This window comes from Artibeus jamaicensis, unplaced genomic scaffold, assembly GCF_021234435.1.
Source record: "Artibeus jamaicensis isolate MK-2021 breed Jamaican fruit bat unplaced genomic scaffold, CSHL_Jam_final scaffold_1019, whole genome shotgun sequence".
Lineage (NCBI taxonomy): Eukaryota > Metazoa > Chordata > Mammalia > Chiroptera > Phyllostomidae > Artibeus > Artibeus jamaicensis.
The window spans coordinates 10,830,673-10,848,359 of NW_026522025.1; the positions used below are offsets into that span (position 1 = coordinate 10,830,673).

Here is a 17,687-nt window from a genome sequence, read left to right on the forward strand (position 1 = left end):
TTTGTCACATCACTTCTGGAACTATATCCCATCATAGGTGAACACTCTGCCTCCTGCAGGTACAAGAATGGAAGACGAATCAGAATTCCTTTCTTCTTTCCCTTGTTTTTTCTGTGTCCTTGAGTTTTCCCAGAACCTAGCTTTCTATAGAATAAATTTCCCTGGGCACCACTTGTTCCATGTGATAACTTGAATACTCAGTGACTCACAGGTTTTTATAGTCGTAATATCCTTTTTGAAAATGAAATTGCTCCACCACCTCTCTCACCATTGCTCTCTTTTTAAAAGAACTATAATAAACATTGGAACTGTTTTAGTAACCTATGAGAATATTAAAGGCATTCTGAGATGCTTTGAAATCAAGACTGCAAGGTCTGTTTCATGCTTGAAGAAGGGAAAATATATCATTGTTAGCCTCATAGTTTTGAGTGGCTAAATCATTTAAAAGCCTGTATACACAATTCTACTAGAACCATCAAACCAACCACTCCTGTTTTAGCATCTGTCATTAACCACTTAGTCTTAGTACCCTAGCATCTCTTCATGCCTTTTTGCTTTTTCTCAACCTACCTACATGTTTACATGAGAAAGAACACTTTTATTTCCCCTAACCACTAGCAGGTTTAATAGGTCATTTCATCTACTAACTTCCTCCTTATCTCTCTCCCACATCCTCTTTCTACCCTAGAAGCAGGTAAATTCACTACCCAGTAATTATAATCTATCATTTTTAATATAAAACTTTCAGTTGAGACTTATTAAAGTGTATCGAGCATATCAAAGCAATAAACTAAATGAAGCAATTAATAAAGAGTATTTTTGAGCTTTGAAAAAATTAAATTTCCCTCATACCACTGAGTGAGAGGTGCTTACAGAATTGCTAAATGCAGAAGTATTTCTAAATTAGTTCAAGTTAGTCTGACATAGGATGGGCCAGGGATGAAATTAGTAGGTTCGCATTGCTAGGTAGTACAACACATCATATATTTTAGATTGCTTGACATAAAACTATTTCTGGACCACTCCTTTAAAACAAATACTACAACATAAATTTTCTGATTAATAAAGGTCAGAGGACCCTGGTGGTGACCCTCTGTACAATGCTGGTTTGACACGGCTATACCACGTGACTGTCACAGATCTGAGTGGTGACTTAGCTCTTCCCAAAGATAACCAACAGGACTTGGACCAGATTGGTGGGAACTTTAGACATGTTTACAAGTTAACAAAGGGAATGAGAAGTCTACACAGTTTTCAGTAAAACAGAAAATGAAAATAAGAGCAGATGATATCAATAAGGAAAAACAAATCTGGGAAAGGAATTAGGTAGAATTCCCTCAGTTATCAGTGTTTTTAAAATTGCAAATCCTTTTCATCTTTTAGATGATGTGTGTCTCGAGTTAGTCCAGAAAACTTAGGTGTTTTATGGGTATTATTAAGAAATTTGAAATTAAGCAATACTCTATCTAAAAATTCTAGTACAAAGAAAGAGTGAGAATAAATACTTGGAGTTTGTGGTAAAGAAGGAAATTGTAGGACACCAAAAAAATGTATATTTGGATTAATGAGCCAATGAAACACAAAAGCCACTGAATTTTTCCAGACTAAAGTAGAGTGAAGTTCTTAAATATAAATATAAAAACCAACAACAGATTTTCTAGGGACCGTGAAAATGAGAGTACGCTGGATTGTGGGATCTGAGGTTCCAGTGTGACCTCTTACAGTCTGTGCAGGCAGGAAGGGTTCTAGGACGGGAAAACTGTGAACGCGGATATTTTAAGCACATGTTGGACATCATAAAATTTCTAGACTCTCTCCCGGACCTATAAAGACAGCTTGTTCTAAATGACTTTTCACCTCCTTTCTGGAGAACCCGTTAATTCCTTCTATAAAGACTCCTCTTCAATATTTAGCTGCAGCAGCACAGGAGTGTCATAATTTTTTGGAGTATAATAGTGTGAAAAGCAAGGCTATAAAATGAACTGCTTTCCTCCCCTTTCTACCTAATTTCTTTCTCCCTGTGCTCTACAAACTAGGGTATCTCTTTCTGACCTCAGAGCTGGTGTTAACTCAGAAAGTGTACTTTGCAAATGTCCTGCATGTTCTAATTCGTATGATGCAAAGAGAAAAGACCCCACCTGAACACCAATTTCACATCGTTTTATTCCAACAGTCTTTGGTAACAAACACCTCTTTCCTTTTTGAATATCTAAAATGCCCTCCAGAGCCAGATCCCTTTGCTAGCTACAGTGTTTGCACATTTCCTCGTAAATTAGCTGCGTAGGCTCAGAGACTGTGTGTTTTGGTGTTGTTTGTGTGTGCAATCTCGTGCTGCTTCCTGAACGCATGTGTCCCTTCCCTTCACAGCCTACTCGACACCCAGCACCTCCCCCGCAAACCGATTCGTCAGTGTTGGACCACGGGATCCAAGCTTTGTAAATATCCCTCAACAGACACAGGTGGGCCGCTCTCATCTTTTCTGTATGTGGTGCAGCTTGTTTTATTCATTAGGTGCATTGTAACTTGTCTTTCGGCACAACAGGCTGCATTTCCCAGCCCGTTTGGTCCCCTTTCCTCCTGACCCCACAGGTCCTGGTCTTTCAGCACATTTCCATGTGTTCTCAGAAATTGTGGAAAACAATGCCTGTAATTTTTGCTTCTTGTATTGAGGGAGTAGGAAAGGAGGGCTTTGGGGCCAGAACTGCTTTTGCTATAACAAGAAAGATTTCCCAGTGCTAGATAGTGTCTCTCCTCTTGTAGGAATCTGGGTCTCTCTGCCTGAAAGGAGATAGAAGTAGGCACCTACGGAAACCTGGACTGGAACTCTGGCTGCCACTGACATCAGAGTGCATGCTGGGAATGGGGGAACCAGCCACTCTTTTGTATTTATTATAAGGACCCCAGGAACCTGGCAAACTTTCTAAAGCAAAGGGTTGATGAGCCCTATTAAGTTGCTGGTGTTGGTGCAGAAATAACTGGAAGTGTTTGCTACTGGCTACACTGGTACTGGGGAGCAAGGTGGAGTGGAGTGGGAGGGGAGAACAAGTGAGCGGAATGTCATATTTTGAAGTAGGTGACTGAGAAAAGAGTGTGCTAGGACATCTAGAGCTTGTTTTTTAATAGATGTATTTTGTGCTAGTATAGGTTACGGAGACAAAATCTCTTAACGTTTTGAAATGGCTGCCATACATTGAGAAACAATGAAAGACTTTTGTAGTAAAAGGCAGTAGATATAGGTATATTTAGAGGTTTGTGAAATAGAATTAGATTCAAGGTTTGAAAGAAACTCCTCTCTGATTTTTTAATTACTATGTGACCATATATTATCATAACTGACATAAAGAAAATATTTTCTCTGTGAGGTTCTCAGCATGGTGGTTGAAAACAATTTTTCCAAGATTTTTTGCGCACACACACACACACACACACACACACCTGGGTATGTAATCTCCAGATGCCAGATTTATAACTGCTCATCTTTGTTTGCAAGACTTTGACCAAGTGCTTGCGAGTGGCCTAGATTTGCCTTCCTGGGCTCATTTGCTCTCTCCGTGAAGGGGTTTAGTTTATTGCTGTGTCGACAGCACGGGTTAAACTGCATTGCATCTGAAGCCTTCCTTACACTGAAGCAGGGTCACAGAAAGTACAGCCTCAGAGAAGGCAGCTGGGAGGGGAGGGGGGACAAAAGGGAGGGAGGTTAACTCTTGAATTTCCCACTTCTGCTGTTTCTACCGAAACAGGCCCAGTCCGTGGCATCTGGGATTAACATCTCCTATTCAGTCCCTCCCATAAAGCTGTTCAAGTTTATTGCTTCCTTTCCCATACCTTCAGATATTTTACTGATGAATTTGAATAATTACCCCAATGCATTAAAATAAAAGAACATTTCATTTTGTACTTTGGGCTCACATGTTCAAGTTTAATGGGAGGGGAAAACTGGGGACGGTAGCTTTAATAGTGGTGATTTCTTTCCTCAAAGCCCCAGTAGTGCCCAGACTACTTCATGGAAAACTCCAAAAACGCAATTTGAAAATGTCCTGCTTGTATTTTACATAGTATCTTTTATATAAGCTGTGATTCACCACATGGAAGGTGTGCCCTGTGTTCCATTTAATATATTCATCTATAACCAAAATGTGTTCTGGCCCAATATGGCTTTGTTTCACAAGTGCCTTATTTAACCCATAAACTGGAACTTCATGATGTTGACCACAAAAATTCAATTCTTAAAAATCCAGATTTTTCACGCATCTGGATGAATGATGTCATGTAGACCCAGTATTGGCATCTGGAACAGAATTTTTTGGTTTCCATTAAATATTTGGCATCACAGGGACAGCAGCTTAAATGGTTTTTATCACAGTGACACCTGCCACGTTTGGCTTGACGAAAGCCATCCCCAATTGTCCTGTGAGAAACTGCTGATGGGACTGTCATTTAAAAAATTATATAAGTATATATATGTAAAAAATATGTGTTGTAAATATTTTAATATTATGGTATATATATTGACTCTTTTTAAAAAAGAAACCACTTTCTAGAAACATTTAAATGTTAGACATATATAATTATAGATAAAAATGATAATATACTTGTTAGAAAGCTCCTTTTTGAGAAAATAAATTTTATAAGAATTTTTAAAGATATAATTTGAACATAGTCCACAGATTAATAATTTGATAGGCAAGCTTATATTTTTTTCTAATTGACACTTTTGTTAATAAGGTGTGAAATTTGTATTAATTGGATTACAGGAAAAGTTTTCTGGGACAACAAAATTTTACTTTTTTACCTTTGGAGAAGTAAGAACTGGAGTCACCCAAGCAAATACTTGAGCTTTATAAATGCAGCAGAGGTATTCTACAAATAAATCCATAAACAAATGTAAAATAAAATGGCCTCCCTTTCTCCCAAAGACTCGTTCCCAGTGGAAATCTTTTCAAAATTTGAAGGTTCAACCAATAGAAGGCCCATTAGAGATGGTCTCTGCTTTTTCTAACAGATAGAATGTAAACTAATGCATAGAGGTAGCTATCAGCTTATAATGAGACCCTTCTTTAGAAAAAAAGAATTCTTTGATTATTGAGAGTTTCTATTATTCATTTTTATGTACTAAGTATGTTAGGTAAGTTATCTGACTAACCTTTACAGCTACCCAACAGGATAGATACAATTATTTCCACTTTACAAAGGTGGAAACTGAGTCCTAAAGAGATTGTTGATTTTCTCAAGGCCGTAACAGTGATGAGGAGTGGAGCAAGAATCTGTAGCTAGCTCCATCTAACTCCCGGGCCTTACACTGTGGAACCATTGCATCGCACTGCCTCGTGAGCTGGTGAGCACTTTGCCCTGCAGATATTCAGAGACTGATGCTCAGCTCTCAGGGATACTGCTTCTATATTCCGTGATCTTAAATTTGAGATTGCATTAAAATCTAATCGCTAGTAGATACCCAAAATAATCTAAAGCAAGATGTCAAAGAGATATTTGTGCACCGTGTTCTCAGTTGCATTATTCACAGTAGTCAAAAGGTGAAAGCAACCCCAGTGCCCATTGACATATAAATGGGTAAAATGGTATATACATCTTATTGTGTATCTATCACTTTAATATCATATCATGCATATTATTCACCCTTTTAAAGGAAGGAAATTCTGCATTATGCTACAATATGGATGAACCTTGAAGACGTTATGCTAAGTGAAATAAACCAGTCATGAAAGGACAAAAACTGTGTGATTCCACTTATGTGAGGTACTTAGAGTTGTCATGTTCATAGAGACAGAGAGTAAAGAGTGATTTCCAGGGCTGGGGGGAGGGCCACCTTGGAGGTCACTGTTCAGGGGTGCAGAGTTTCAGGTTTGCAAGATGACAGAATCCCAGAGATGGATGACAGTGACGATTCATGACATAGTGAGTGTACTGAATAGCACTGAGCTGGACACTTGAAAATGGTTAAAATGATAAATTTTTTAAATGTAATCATTAAATAAACTCCAACAGCCCTTTACCTCTTAAGAGTCTCTAATTCTGTAAAACAGCCCAGAAAAGTAGACTGTTTATCAACCAAATCCACTGCAATCATGCGCTGACCTTTCTGAAAGCATCAATTCTCATGCCCGGCACATAGTGGGTAGTCAGCATTTATTGGTTGAATCTAAATGATTCATAAGGAAGTTGAAAAATAATGACTTTTCCTTATTACAGTCATGATACATGTTAATTGTGGGGAAATACAGATGGGAAAAATAATAAAAATCACTTGTAGTCCTACTGTTAACATTTATGTATTAATCCATCCAGACTGTTCCTATGCATACAAATATATTGCAAAAATGAGATCATATTATATACACTGTTTGGTAACCTGCTTTTTCTACCCCTTAACAATATATTATGGCCTTCTTTCCATGTAAATTGGAAAAATTGAATATTGGCTTTTATTGCACCTATTCATCATCTGTAATGATTGGTAGGGAAAGATAACATGGATAATTGAAAGCCATTTTTCCTCCTCCTTCCCTTCCAGTCTATTTTTTTTCTCCAGAGAATTCCTCCCTTCACTGAGACAGAATTGCCTTCTCTTTAGCCTTGCCTTAAGGTATTTTTCTTTCAAAATGCCTTCCAAATGCATTGTATATCTCACCCCAGCATTCGGCTCTGTTCGAGTACTCCTGCCAAGTTATCTGTCCCATGCTTCTGCCTCACTTGTCTGCTACCTCGGCTACAATCATTATTTGTCTCTCATTTCCCTTCTCCTCTTCCACGTGGTAACTCATCATTAACGTGGGAGGTGGCCACCTTCCCACAGCCTCGGGAACACCCATCTCTTTGGAGCGACCATGACCACTAGTCCCATCCCAGACCTCATTTTTAATATTGTCCCATAACAGTTGATATGAACAGATAGAAAACGGTCTCTGGGGCATACAGCACTTCCTTCACTCTGGACACTCTTAGTGCCCCCTGCACGCCCACTGAATGACATAATAGAAAACATGCCATCATCTCGGATAGCAGAAAGCCAACGGCCATTTAAATCGCATCTTATAACTTAATCTGATCCCTGAAAACAAGAGCCATTTAGAGGAGGCATTTAGTTAGAGAAAAAAAAATGTTAATATTTCATCATCAAGTAATAAATAGAAATACCAATTCCCACACAGAAGAACTGAGCAAAGAACTCATTTTGAATCAGGTTCTAGTTTAATCAGAATGCTCAAATAAAATGCTTAACCTGCAGAACTTCAATGAGGACTAATACTTTAAAATGAAAAATGAGTGCAAACAATATTAAAAACAGGCATTTCTTCCCCGCCACCCAAATCTATCACTGTTCTGCATCAACAGGGTTGTGGTATCTGAAGTGCTATTTAAAACCAAATTACCATTTGGGTTATTAGAAGAATCGCTTGGCATGGCATGGGCCTGATTTGTTGACAAAAAGGCACAGGTGCTGTAACCTTTGCTTAATAAATCATTTAGCTGCCTGACTTGGAAGCAGTGTGACTGCCTTTGCCTCATGAAATTTACAAATACATGCACAAGCCACACACTTCACTGTTTTGCAAAGCAGCTGACTTGGAGAGGTCCCTGCGCAACTCAGTAATGGGCATGGCACCCGTTCTCTGCCTCTGGTTGGGGTGCACAGGAGCCAGGGGAAGGTGGCGTGGATTAAGACATTTCGGTACGTTGGCATTCTGTGTCATATTCCCGAAGATCCGCCTGAGAGACCGACACTTAGGCATCACTCTTCAGAAGCTCATTTTTTTTTTTTACTCATCATTTTTCACTATATTCCCAGTGCCTCCAATGTAGAGAATAACAGTTCTCCTCAAATTGTCCAAATAGGCCAGAGGGGGAAACAGATCCAAAGGAACAACAGTGGTGACAAGGACAACAGCAACGGTGCAACGGTGCGCCGTGGTACCAGTTACAGAAACCAGAGCTGGGGGGAGGAGCTGCCCGGAGAGCGGAAGGGGCAGAAAGGGTCACTTTTCTGTCCTTGTCTGACTTTGGTCTGTTGATGTGGTCCTGGTTCTTATACATTTCACCTTTTCCCCCCTGTTTTTTATTTTTTGCACACTTATTCATGAGCTGTAGATAATACATGAGCCCATCCTAAGAGAAGAGACATGTTGAGCTCTGTCCTCTCTGGACTAAGCAGATGAATTACAATCCTTTCCTGTTGCTGGTGTATCGACCAGTAGGTCCTTCACCCCTCACTTCCAAGAAACATCCTCTCCTTGTTTCAGTGTCCTTACCCAGGGTACTAAAGAAGCGCGCTTGAGATTGCGCTTGAATTAGCTGAAGCCATCCTGCTTCCCCTCCTCCCTGACCTGAGCTGCGCACGTGTAGGAAGTTAGGTACCACACAGAAATTCAAGGAGCAAGCAAGAAACTCAGATTTCCATAGAGGAGAAAAAGAGTATCCTTCCCCTTCTAGTTAGACCTGGACTTGAGCAATTTAGCTCCAAGCTCACACAGCTGAAAACTCATAATTGGAGGGGAATGGCCAATAAAATTCCATTTACCCCTGACTTGGAAAAAACTGAATTGGTTAAGTCAGTACTCTCATGTTAAGCACCCATGTGTGCCAGGCTGTGTGACTCAGAGCCCTCAAGGTTGATGCTTTCATCCCTAATTTATAGATGAAGAAAGGGATGTTTCAGAGGGATACACTTGTCCCATGGTGAATGAGGTAGCCAGGATTTGAACCAATCTGTCTCTGAAACTTCTCTTTCCCACATATTATCTGCATCCTTAATTGCTTATAGTAAAAGATTACTGACCATTTTCTCTTTAAGATGGTCTGTGATTAACTCACCCTCTTACATCAAGGAGTCAGAAGCCTAGAAATTGGGTCCCGTGGGATAGGACTGATGCTGCGCTTGGTTCTTCTGAAGACCTGCCCCAGTTTCCTATTAGTTCATGCATCTGTAAAATCAAGACTGAGCTCATTCTCTCATCCTGCCTGGGAAAAAGACCTTTACTAATGATATTAGTCTGCATCTGTGAGAACAGCTAGTCTCTGCCCAGAGACCAGATAGCAGAGCAGCTGAGATTGTGGGCTTTCTTTTCAGATCTTGATTGGAACTTTATTTTATCACATACAAGTAGTGTGTGTCTTTTTTTTTTTTTTGCTTTTTTTTCTGGTAATTCAATTTTCCCATATCCTGGTTTATAAATTATAAAATGGTGGTGCATGCACACACACACACACACACACACCCCTCCTGTGGTTGTTTAGATTCTGAAACAAACTGCTTGACACCTATTAAACATTGAACAAATGATAGCTTTTATTATTTGGTTGAAAATTAAACTGATATTTAAATAGTGTTTTCCTGGATTGCAAAGTATTTTCTCACTTGATCTTAAGAACGCCCTTTGAAGGAGGAAGAGTCATTATTTTTTCCCTATTATACAGGTTAAAAAACTGAGGTCTAAAGAAGGAAGTGACTTCCCCCAAACCACGTAGCCAGCTGTTTGTACAGCCAGGACACAAACCCGCTTCTGATTCCAAAGCCCCCAAGACCTTCCCGACACCCTTTCTGGGAAGGACTTGGGGGAGCCTTTCAGCGCATCCTTACCCGCTGCTGTGTGGATATAGGCAGAGCCTACCTGCCAAATAATGGCAATCACATCGTAAATTAGGTGAATACTCCCCAAGGTCATAACCTCATGGATTCCTCCACCAAGCAACTGCCCTGAAGGTATCCCAAAAGCCTGATTAAATTGTACCTGTCTCATCCTCCCCTCGTGCCATTTCTCCCCTTCAGCTAAGTTATGCCTCAGGGGAGAAGAGACTTCCCCAGGGGAAATGATATCTCTGAGGGTGTGGTAAAGACTGGCAGCACGTGAATGTGTGCCCGTAATGTGAAGGGAAAGGCGACGCCTGGTCATCTTTTCACTTATGCTCGTTCTCAGCTCCAGTTGTCGGCATTGGGTAGTAAGCAACACCTCGCGGGGATGAGTTACTCATGCAATCTGCTTCCCCTCCCTCCACGCTCCTGTGGGCAGCAGTGAGCCCTCCCGCCTCCCACACCAACCTATAATTTCTTGACACATTCTCTTCACATACACTTGGCAGCTGACTCACTGACAGGCTATGAGACACTCTTAAAATAAATTTTTCAATAAACAGACCTTTGTCTTTCACGTTTTAATTTGGCATCATGTTTTCGATGTCCTCAGCCACAAACTTTACTTCTAGACAAAGTTAGAGTATCAGTTCTGGGTTTGGGACTTCTTTTTCTCTCAGTTCTTTTACTTCGGTAATCCTGTCATCTTTAAGCATGCTTTAGTTGGGTTTTAGCCTTTTTTTTTTTTTTTTTGCCTTACTCCAGAAAGGTTTTGGGGAGGCGTCTTAGTTGAAGCAAACTGATGATTGTTGAAAGCATTCAGGTGCCCATGTGGGATCTGGCACACAATAGGTGCTCAGTAAATATTGGTTTCCTCTTGCTTGCTTTTCCAGTACAGTCATGTGCTGAATGATGATGCTGCAGTCAACAGCGGACTGCACGCCCAGCGGTGGTGTACCATCCCGCGTACGTGTGTCATAGGGTAGCCATGCTGCAGCGCGGAGGTCTGTGTCCGTGTGCTCTCTAATGGCCACACAACGACAACATCACCTAAGGATGCATTTCCTGTTTTTCCCAGTTGTTAAGTGATCCATGGCTGTGTTAAAATGAGATCCATAGCAATGGAGAAGTAGAAGATAAGAGGAAGATTTCACAGGAAATTTTAACTTTCAAGAAAGAAGAAGGGAAAAGACTAAAAATCTGGTGTCCATTAAATTAGCCCTTGAGATTCTGAGAAAAGTGGAACAAAATGAAGTTGGGGGAAAGACTGAAAAAGAATCTGTGAATTGGTGTAGAGAGCCAGAGAGATTCAGATTAGAGTTTAATGATAGCCTAGCAGATAAGTCAGAAAACCATAGCATCAGCTGCAGAACTGCCTTCAACATTTCCAGTCTTTACAAAGGTCTTGAAAATATTTCTCATCAGTTGAAGTTTCAGGATGCTAAGGGGAATGTGCTCATTATTTATGATCTGAGTTCTTTGGGGGAACAAGGAAAATGTCAAGAGCTAGAGAGTTGGAAGACCTGTTTTCACATTATGGCTGTGCCACTTATGAGTGATCTTGGACACCTTTAAAATTCAGTCTCCTCATCTATGAAATGAAGGCAATAACAGTACCTGTCTGTAGAAGAAAACTCCTATGGACAGTGGCTGAAGCCATTCGGGGTGATTTTTTCACATAATAAATCTGTCAGAAAGGGGCTGTTGGCACTGTTTCAGCTGCTACTTGATGCCAGCAGGAGCCAGTGCTCTTTCTAACATTCTGCTCTACCAACCTTCGCATCCACATGCTTGGTGCCTCTGACTGACAGATGGCTGCTGCAGCTCCAGACATCATGCCCACATCATTCCCCATTATTCCTCTGCTATCAGGGAGCAAAGGCCTTGCCTTGATTCTTCCCTGTTGCCTCTTAGCATATTTCCATTTAGGTCTCATTGCCCAAAACTGGTCACACTGTGCTCCCTAAACATAATTGCCCCAAGAAAGAAGGGGAAATGGGCAGTGGGTAGACTGTCAACCATATCCGCCATACCCCCTTTTTCCCCATTTCCTACTTGGTTTTACGCACTTTTCAACACTTCTTGTTGTGTTTGACTCGTTCTGTTTCTTGCTGCTTGTCTTTGCCCAGAACCTCCCCTCCCCATACATCCACACTCTGTGTGACTCAGAGACATAACATACTGGGTGTGCATGTATGTGTGAGTGTTGTAATGACCATCTCATTTCAGCCGTTGAAGCTCAGGCCTTGGGCAGAAGTACTGGAGTTTTGTACAGACCTGCTCCCATGGGGCTGGGTCAACGTTGTCCTGGTAAACGAGGCCTCTGGAAAGGCTGAGTGGGAGGGCATGTGCCTTTGTAACTGCAGGGGAACGCTGTGAAACGGTGCCCTCCATGTGCCCTCCCAGGTGCTTATCAAACAGTCAGCAATAGGTTCTGGGTTTCTCTTTTATGACTTGGAACCAGATGCTTCCTTTGCAAAAGAAAAGAGCCTGGTATTGCTGAGCTTGAGTCAACAGAGTTCAGAGAACAGGAAAGTGAGTTGACTGGCCCTGCTCTGGGAACTCGGAGGAGAGAAGCCTGGGCAGGTGGTGCGCCCACTTTCCATAAAGCCCCTGCCTGTGAAAACCCCGTGCCTGAGGAATTTGCTTTCCCAAATATTTCTGCATTCTGACCAAGGTCCAGTCACGTTAGGTAAGAGAGGTTCCTTTCGGACACAGGCTTTCCCAGGCCTTCTAATGAGTCTCAGACCTTGAAGGTTCCACTAACAGTTTCAAGGCCAGAGCCTATTGTTTAATGTGAGATTTCCAAAGGTCTCACATGATTTCTCAGTGTTTCTTCCCATCCACTTTTCTCACACCCCCTTGTTTACCTTCCTGTTTGTTTATCGAGGATGAAGGCACATTCTTTCCAGAGCGGCCTCTCTCTTTTTTGGGATCCAGCCTTTCAATGGAGCCTATTCATTGAGTTGCATTCCACAACACAGGCCTCCCTGGAATATTTGCATGAGAATTTTTCCTTAGGCTTCACATTGCTTTCTTTACAACAGAGATGAAATAACTTAGCACTTCTAATTGGCTTTTCACTTTCCAAATGCTTTACACATTAACTAATGAATCACATGGCTTGTGATAAGCTGGATCCCTGTGTAAGAGCTGGGACACTGGGTTCACTGGGTTAGGACAGGCTGTCCTGGCCTCTCGTTCCTCACCCTCACACCCTCCCTTCCCAGAGTCTGAATGTGTTGGGATAATGGAGCTGCAGCCCAGGCGCAAATGTCCTCAGCACGGGGCAGCCTCGGGCCCCACAGCACTGCCTTAACCACGTGGGAGGTGCTCAGTGCGTATTCCAAGGCGGGATATGCCACGTGTCTCCTGCTGCCTTGAGTAGTTGAGGCAAATTTAAGGCCAGCCTTCCTGGACCACAGCTTCTGCCCCTCTCAGGCATGATCCCACCTTCCATGGGTTTCTGGCTGTGTATGTTTAGGGGGGTGGGGGGATAATACAAGGTCTAGTAAGGCAACTGACCATAGTAGGGCTTGTGTATCTAGGTAGAGGAGCACTGGACTAGGAGTCAAAATACCTGGATTCCTGGCTCTCATCTCTGTGACTCATCAGCTATGTGGTTGATCTGAGGGAGGAAAAGGAAACTAGGATTTACTGAACACCTAATTCTTCTGGCACCAGACTAGGCTAGGAGGGGGGCTGTTGATACATATGGTCCAAATTCCTGCCATACACTGCTTACAGACTTCTAGAGAGGAAAGCAATTTGTAATAAGTGAAAAAAATGAACTGTGTATACTCTACAAGTAGTACAGGGAGTCGGTGAATAATTCTGGGGAGGAGCAGGGGAGTCATAGAAGATTTCTCGAGATGACCCATGAGTTGGTTTCAAAGGTGAAACCAACTGATGTACTGGGTGGGTAGGACATTCCATTCCAGGGAAGGGGAACAGCACCTGCACAGGAATAATGGTGTGTGCTCAGAGAGTGCTGCTGTTTGGTATGTCTGTTCGTACAAGTAAATGACAGAGAACACTGAATAATGAGGCTGAGTTAGACAGGGTTTAGTCACAAATACATACCTTTATACAGTGGTATACTTTTATACATTTGGACTTCATTCTGCAGGAGTGGGGAGCAAGTGAAGGGCACAGTGGGGTCTCTATATGTGAAGAAATTGTTACCTAGCCTGGTTTAACACTACTAGGCACGGGGTTTTACAGGTAGTGGTAGCATTAAGGCCTGTGGTCATGAGGCACCCACCTTTCCCGGGCCTGCGTAATGCAGAAGAGAACAGAAGCTTTGGAGTCAGACCCGACTTTGATTTATCCAAGATTATGACTGCTCTGGGTGGAATTCTGTCCCCCTCTTCCCATCAGTTCTATCAAATAAATGTGTTGAAACCCTCACCCTCAATGGGATAGTATTTGGAGATGGGGCCTTTGGAAAGTAATTAAGTTTAGGCGGGTTGGGGAGTGGCTCCTGATGGGATTGGTCCTTTTACAAGATTTGACAGCAGAGACCTTGCTTTATACCTTGGGAGGACTCAGGGATAAGTCTGCAAGCCAGGAAGAGGGACCTTAAGTTCCGAATCAGCTGGAACCTTGATTCCGGACTTTCTAACCCTCAGAACTGTGAGAAAATAAATTTTTGTTCTTTAAGCCTCCCAGTTTGTAGTGTTTTGTGCTGGTAGCCAGAGCAGACTCGTACAGTGACCCTGGGGAAAATTTTAGCCTTTCTGACCTTTAGATGTCACAGTTATAAAATTATAAATTAATTTCTGCATTCCACTTAGAGTTTTATGAAAATTCAGCATGGCTAGTATATAAAACTCTCAACACCATACCCTGGCTCATGGACAGCTGATGTGTCCCGCTGCTTTGCTGCTTTTTACCTCTTAGAACTGAACCTCTGTTAAGCACCAGAGATGAGGCAGGATGCATCTCACTCCTCTGTAGGACCACGGACATGTGACTGCCAGTAGAAATACAGAAATGTTAATATGGCGAGAACCCCAGAGGTGATCTGGTAATTTTCCCCCTGAGCTGAGTCTCCTCTCCCCACATCCTCCTTCGTTTGTTTTCCATAAGTTGTGCCATTAATTCTCTCATTAGCTAGTGGAATGATATTTATTTATTAAGAACATACTTAGCATACTCCCAAGGAGCAAGTTAAAGCTCCGCTAACAGCTGCAGTTTCTGGTTGTGAGAAAAATTACAGTGAGGAATGCATACAGAGAGTTTCTGTGTCTGTTATGATTTCTTATTAAAAAACTATTAAACTTCATGCTGGATGAGGGAAAGAAATAAAAAAATCCCACTGCAAAAACAAGTTATGAACCTAGGAGCACAGTTTCTGAATGTTTATTTTGTCAGATACACAGCTGACATGATTAGTTCTAATGGGGTGGTGATCCTCATTGAATTGCAGATTGGCGTGAGTGACTGAAACACCGCAGGGACTTAAAATAAGTGGTGCATACGGTATTACTTAGGCTGCCTCCTTTAGCCAAGTTGAAGGCTTCTTTTCCTCTCTCCCTTCCCACGCACGCACATACACGCACAGCCACGAGTGCATCTATCTGTTAGAGAGGCTCCAGGCGGAGTATGAATGACCTACTGTGAGCAACACTGACTTGCCTTTGCTGATTTCTCCCCTTTGCCCTCTGCCACCCACGTGCACCCCACCCCCACCCTCCGTTGCAGAGGCTGGTGTATCAGATCAGTCTGCTTTGCTGCTGCATCCAGACCCAGATCAATTTATTGACTCTGTCAGAGTGGCTGGTACAGTAATTGTTACAAGAGAAGAATGGAAAGTGAGAACGTGTCCACATGAAAAATAAAAATGATGTTTTGTTCTTTCCTGCCCCCTCCCCTTTTTTACCTCGTAGATCTTTATGTGTTTACACAGCAGAGAGCACTTCACTTAAGTTAATCAGCTCCTTCTACATTATTAATTGTGACAGTTAGGGTGCTCCGTGACAGGAAATGTATTATGGGAAACATTGATCTCACTCAGGCAGTGCGGACCTGCGCGGGTTTGATATTCTGCCCCTCATCTCACTGCTTTTGGGTCCCATCAAATCACATTTCCCTGATTGACAACACAGAATGCCTCCCATCAATACAATTGATTTTGTGAATAAGGACACGGAACATTTTTTTAGCTGGAGATAGATAAATTGTGGTGATGGCAAAGAGAACATTTCAGAACTCTTTCAGTTGAAAAATCTAAATTGGGAACTGAGGTACTAGTATCATTGCAAACAAGTCTAATTTGTAGACTTACAAAAATAATACTATTAAAAGAAACTTACTACAAGTGAAAAATAGACTTAGTTGAGGCTAGCAATGAACCCAGAGATAACAATAGCTGTTTTTAAAAGTCCATCCACTAATTTTTCTGGGAAACTTTTGGTTAAGTGCACATCTTTGAGAGACATTTCATTAAAGTTCAACTTTCATGGCTTATACCTGTAGACCCTAACATAAATCCTATGTGAATGGACAGAAGTGAGCAGGTGTCACTTGTGACCTGGAAATAAAAGGTCAACCATTGGATTTATAGCTTTTTTAGTGAAAAGAACATAAAGATTCCTGCCAACTGGAGTCAATCCATATTTTAATGTTTCCTAGTTAAGATTATAAAATCAAGGGATTAGGATCATGCTGTTCAGTGAAGGTCAAAAATTAAATGTGATGGGCTAAGTGTCATTCCCATGGGGCAGAAGTTAATATTTCAAAAGCCATTTCTACCACTGGCAGTCAAGAAATGAATGGTCCATGGTCATTAACCAAGGTAAGGGGAATTCCACCATCATTACTAAATTTAGTGGTGATGATTATAGTAATTAGCTATATTCTTAAATTACTCTGCTGTTCTCCTATAATGTCCCCAAACAGCAGTAGTGGGTTGACTGCTATCAGATAATTCTCATATACAACTGTGAACAAGTCAAGATGGAGGATCATGGATGAAGGCTTCTTGTGGGAAAGAATTTGTGGCTGTTTTAGGGATAAGAGTGATAACATAGAAGCTTAAGCCGCCTGTAACATTCTTCTGAAACTAAGGATCTGTGACAGCATAGACCTGTCACTAAGTATGATTCACCAATACAAGTTTGTTTTTTTTAATTTTCTATCTCCACAAGAAAACATAGCACTATTGAGTGTCTGTAACATCCTGTGGAGAACTTCAGTCTTAGGTCACAGTGCAAATACAAGGTTTTTAAGTACAAAAAAAATAAAGCATGCATCTCTTTATTATAGTTTTCTCCATTTTATACTTTCCCCCCTCAACTTTTATATTTTTTCCAAAAAAATTTCACTTGCCGAGTCTTTTTCTTTCTCAAATTTTTGGACTTCTGGTTTCCATCTACTTGAGATTTTTATTAAGAGATAAGATGATAAGAGATAAGTTATTTAAATGTCTTTATAGGGTGACTCAGACACATATACCCCATACCATTTTCAAATCCAATTTAAGATGCCAGTATTTTTCGAAGTTATAAAAATACCAAATACTCAAGCTGTTCATTTCTTTAAAGATTATCCACTCCAGACCTCATCATTTTTCAGATGGGACTGGAAGTGCATTTTGAGACAAAGTGTGTATCATTTTTATGAAGCAGCACCTCCAAACCAGAGGGCTGCAGCCCAGGGCGGTGAAACGGCCCGTGAGGCCACACAGCTGAGGAGAGGCCAGGCAGGAGTGAGAGGAAGGCTCTCAGATGTCAGGGAAGGAAGGGACTGGGGGCTTAATATGTGGCTTGGGACACGGGTGCGTGGTTCTTATTTTACAAAGGTGCTTGATAAAAGCCTAGTGTCCATTAGACTGACCCAAGTGTTTGGAATCCTGAGACACAAAAGCGTGTTCTCCAAAAGTGCCCCTTGCAGGAGGCACCCTCGCAGACAGCCGCGCAGCATTGCGCACTTGAGGCTGTGGGGGGCGTGCCTTAAACGGGCTTCTGCCTGAGCTCCTTGCTCGGCCCCTTCCGATTGCGCATTTTTCTGGCTTCTGTCCTTCACAGTGCAGACAAAGGTTAAAATTCCCGTCTACTTTCACAGGCAAACACTCTCAAGTGCTTCTACAGGAGCCAGGGAG

General features: G+C 41.7%; 1 protein-coding gene across 4 annotated transcripts in view; it reads left to right on the forward strand.

Annotated features, from left to right (window-relative positions):
• NFIA (nuclear factor I A) overlaps nt 1-17,687 on the forward strand; it is a 369,636-nt gene that overhangs the window by 335,622 nt on the left and 16,327 nt on the right. For 3 of the 4 annotated variants that reach the window (XM_037136211.2, XM_037136217.2, XM_037136214.2), the window contains exon 10: nt 2,368-2,459. The exons of the other annotated variant lie outside the window; for it this stretch is intronic. In XM_037136211.2, the coding sequence (XP_036992106.2) occupies nt 2,368-2,459 (92 nt within the window). The remainder of the gene's footprint in view (nt 1-2,367; nt 2,460-17,687) is intronic. 4 annotated transcript variants of the gene reach the window in all.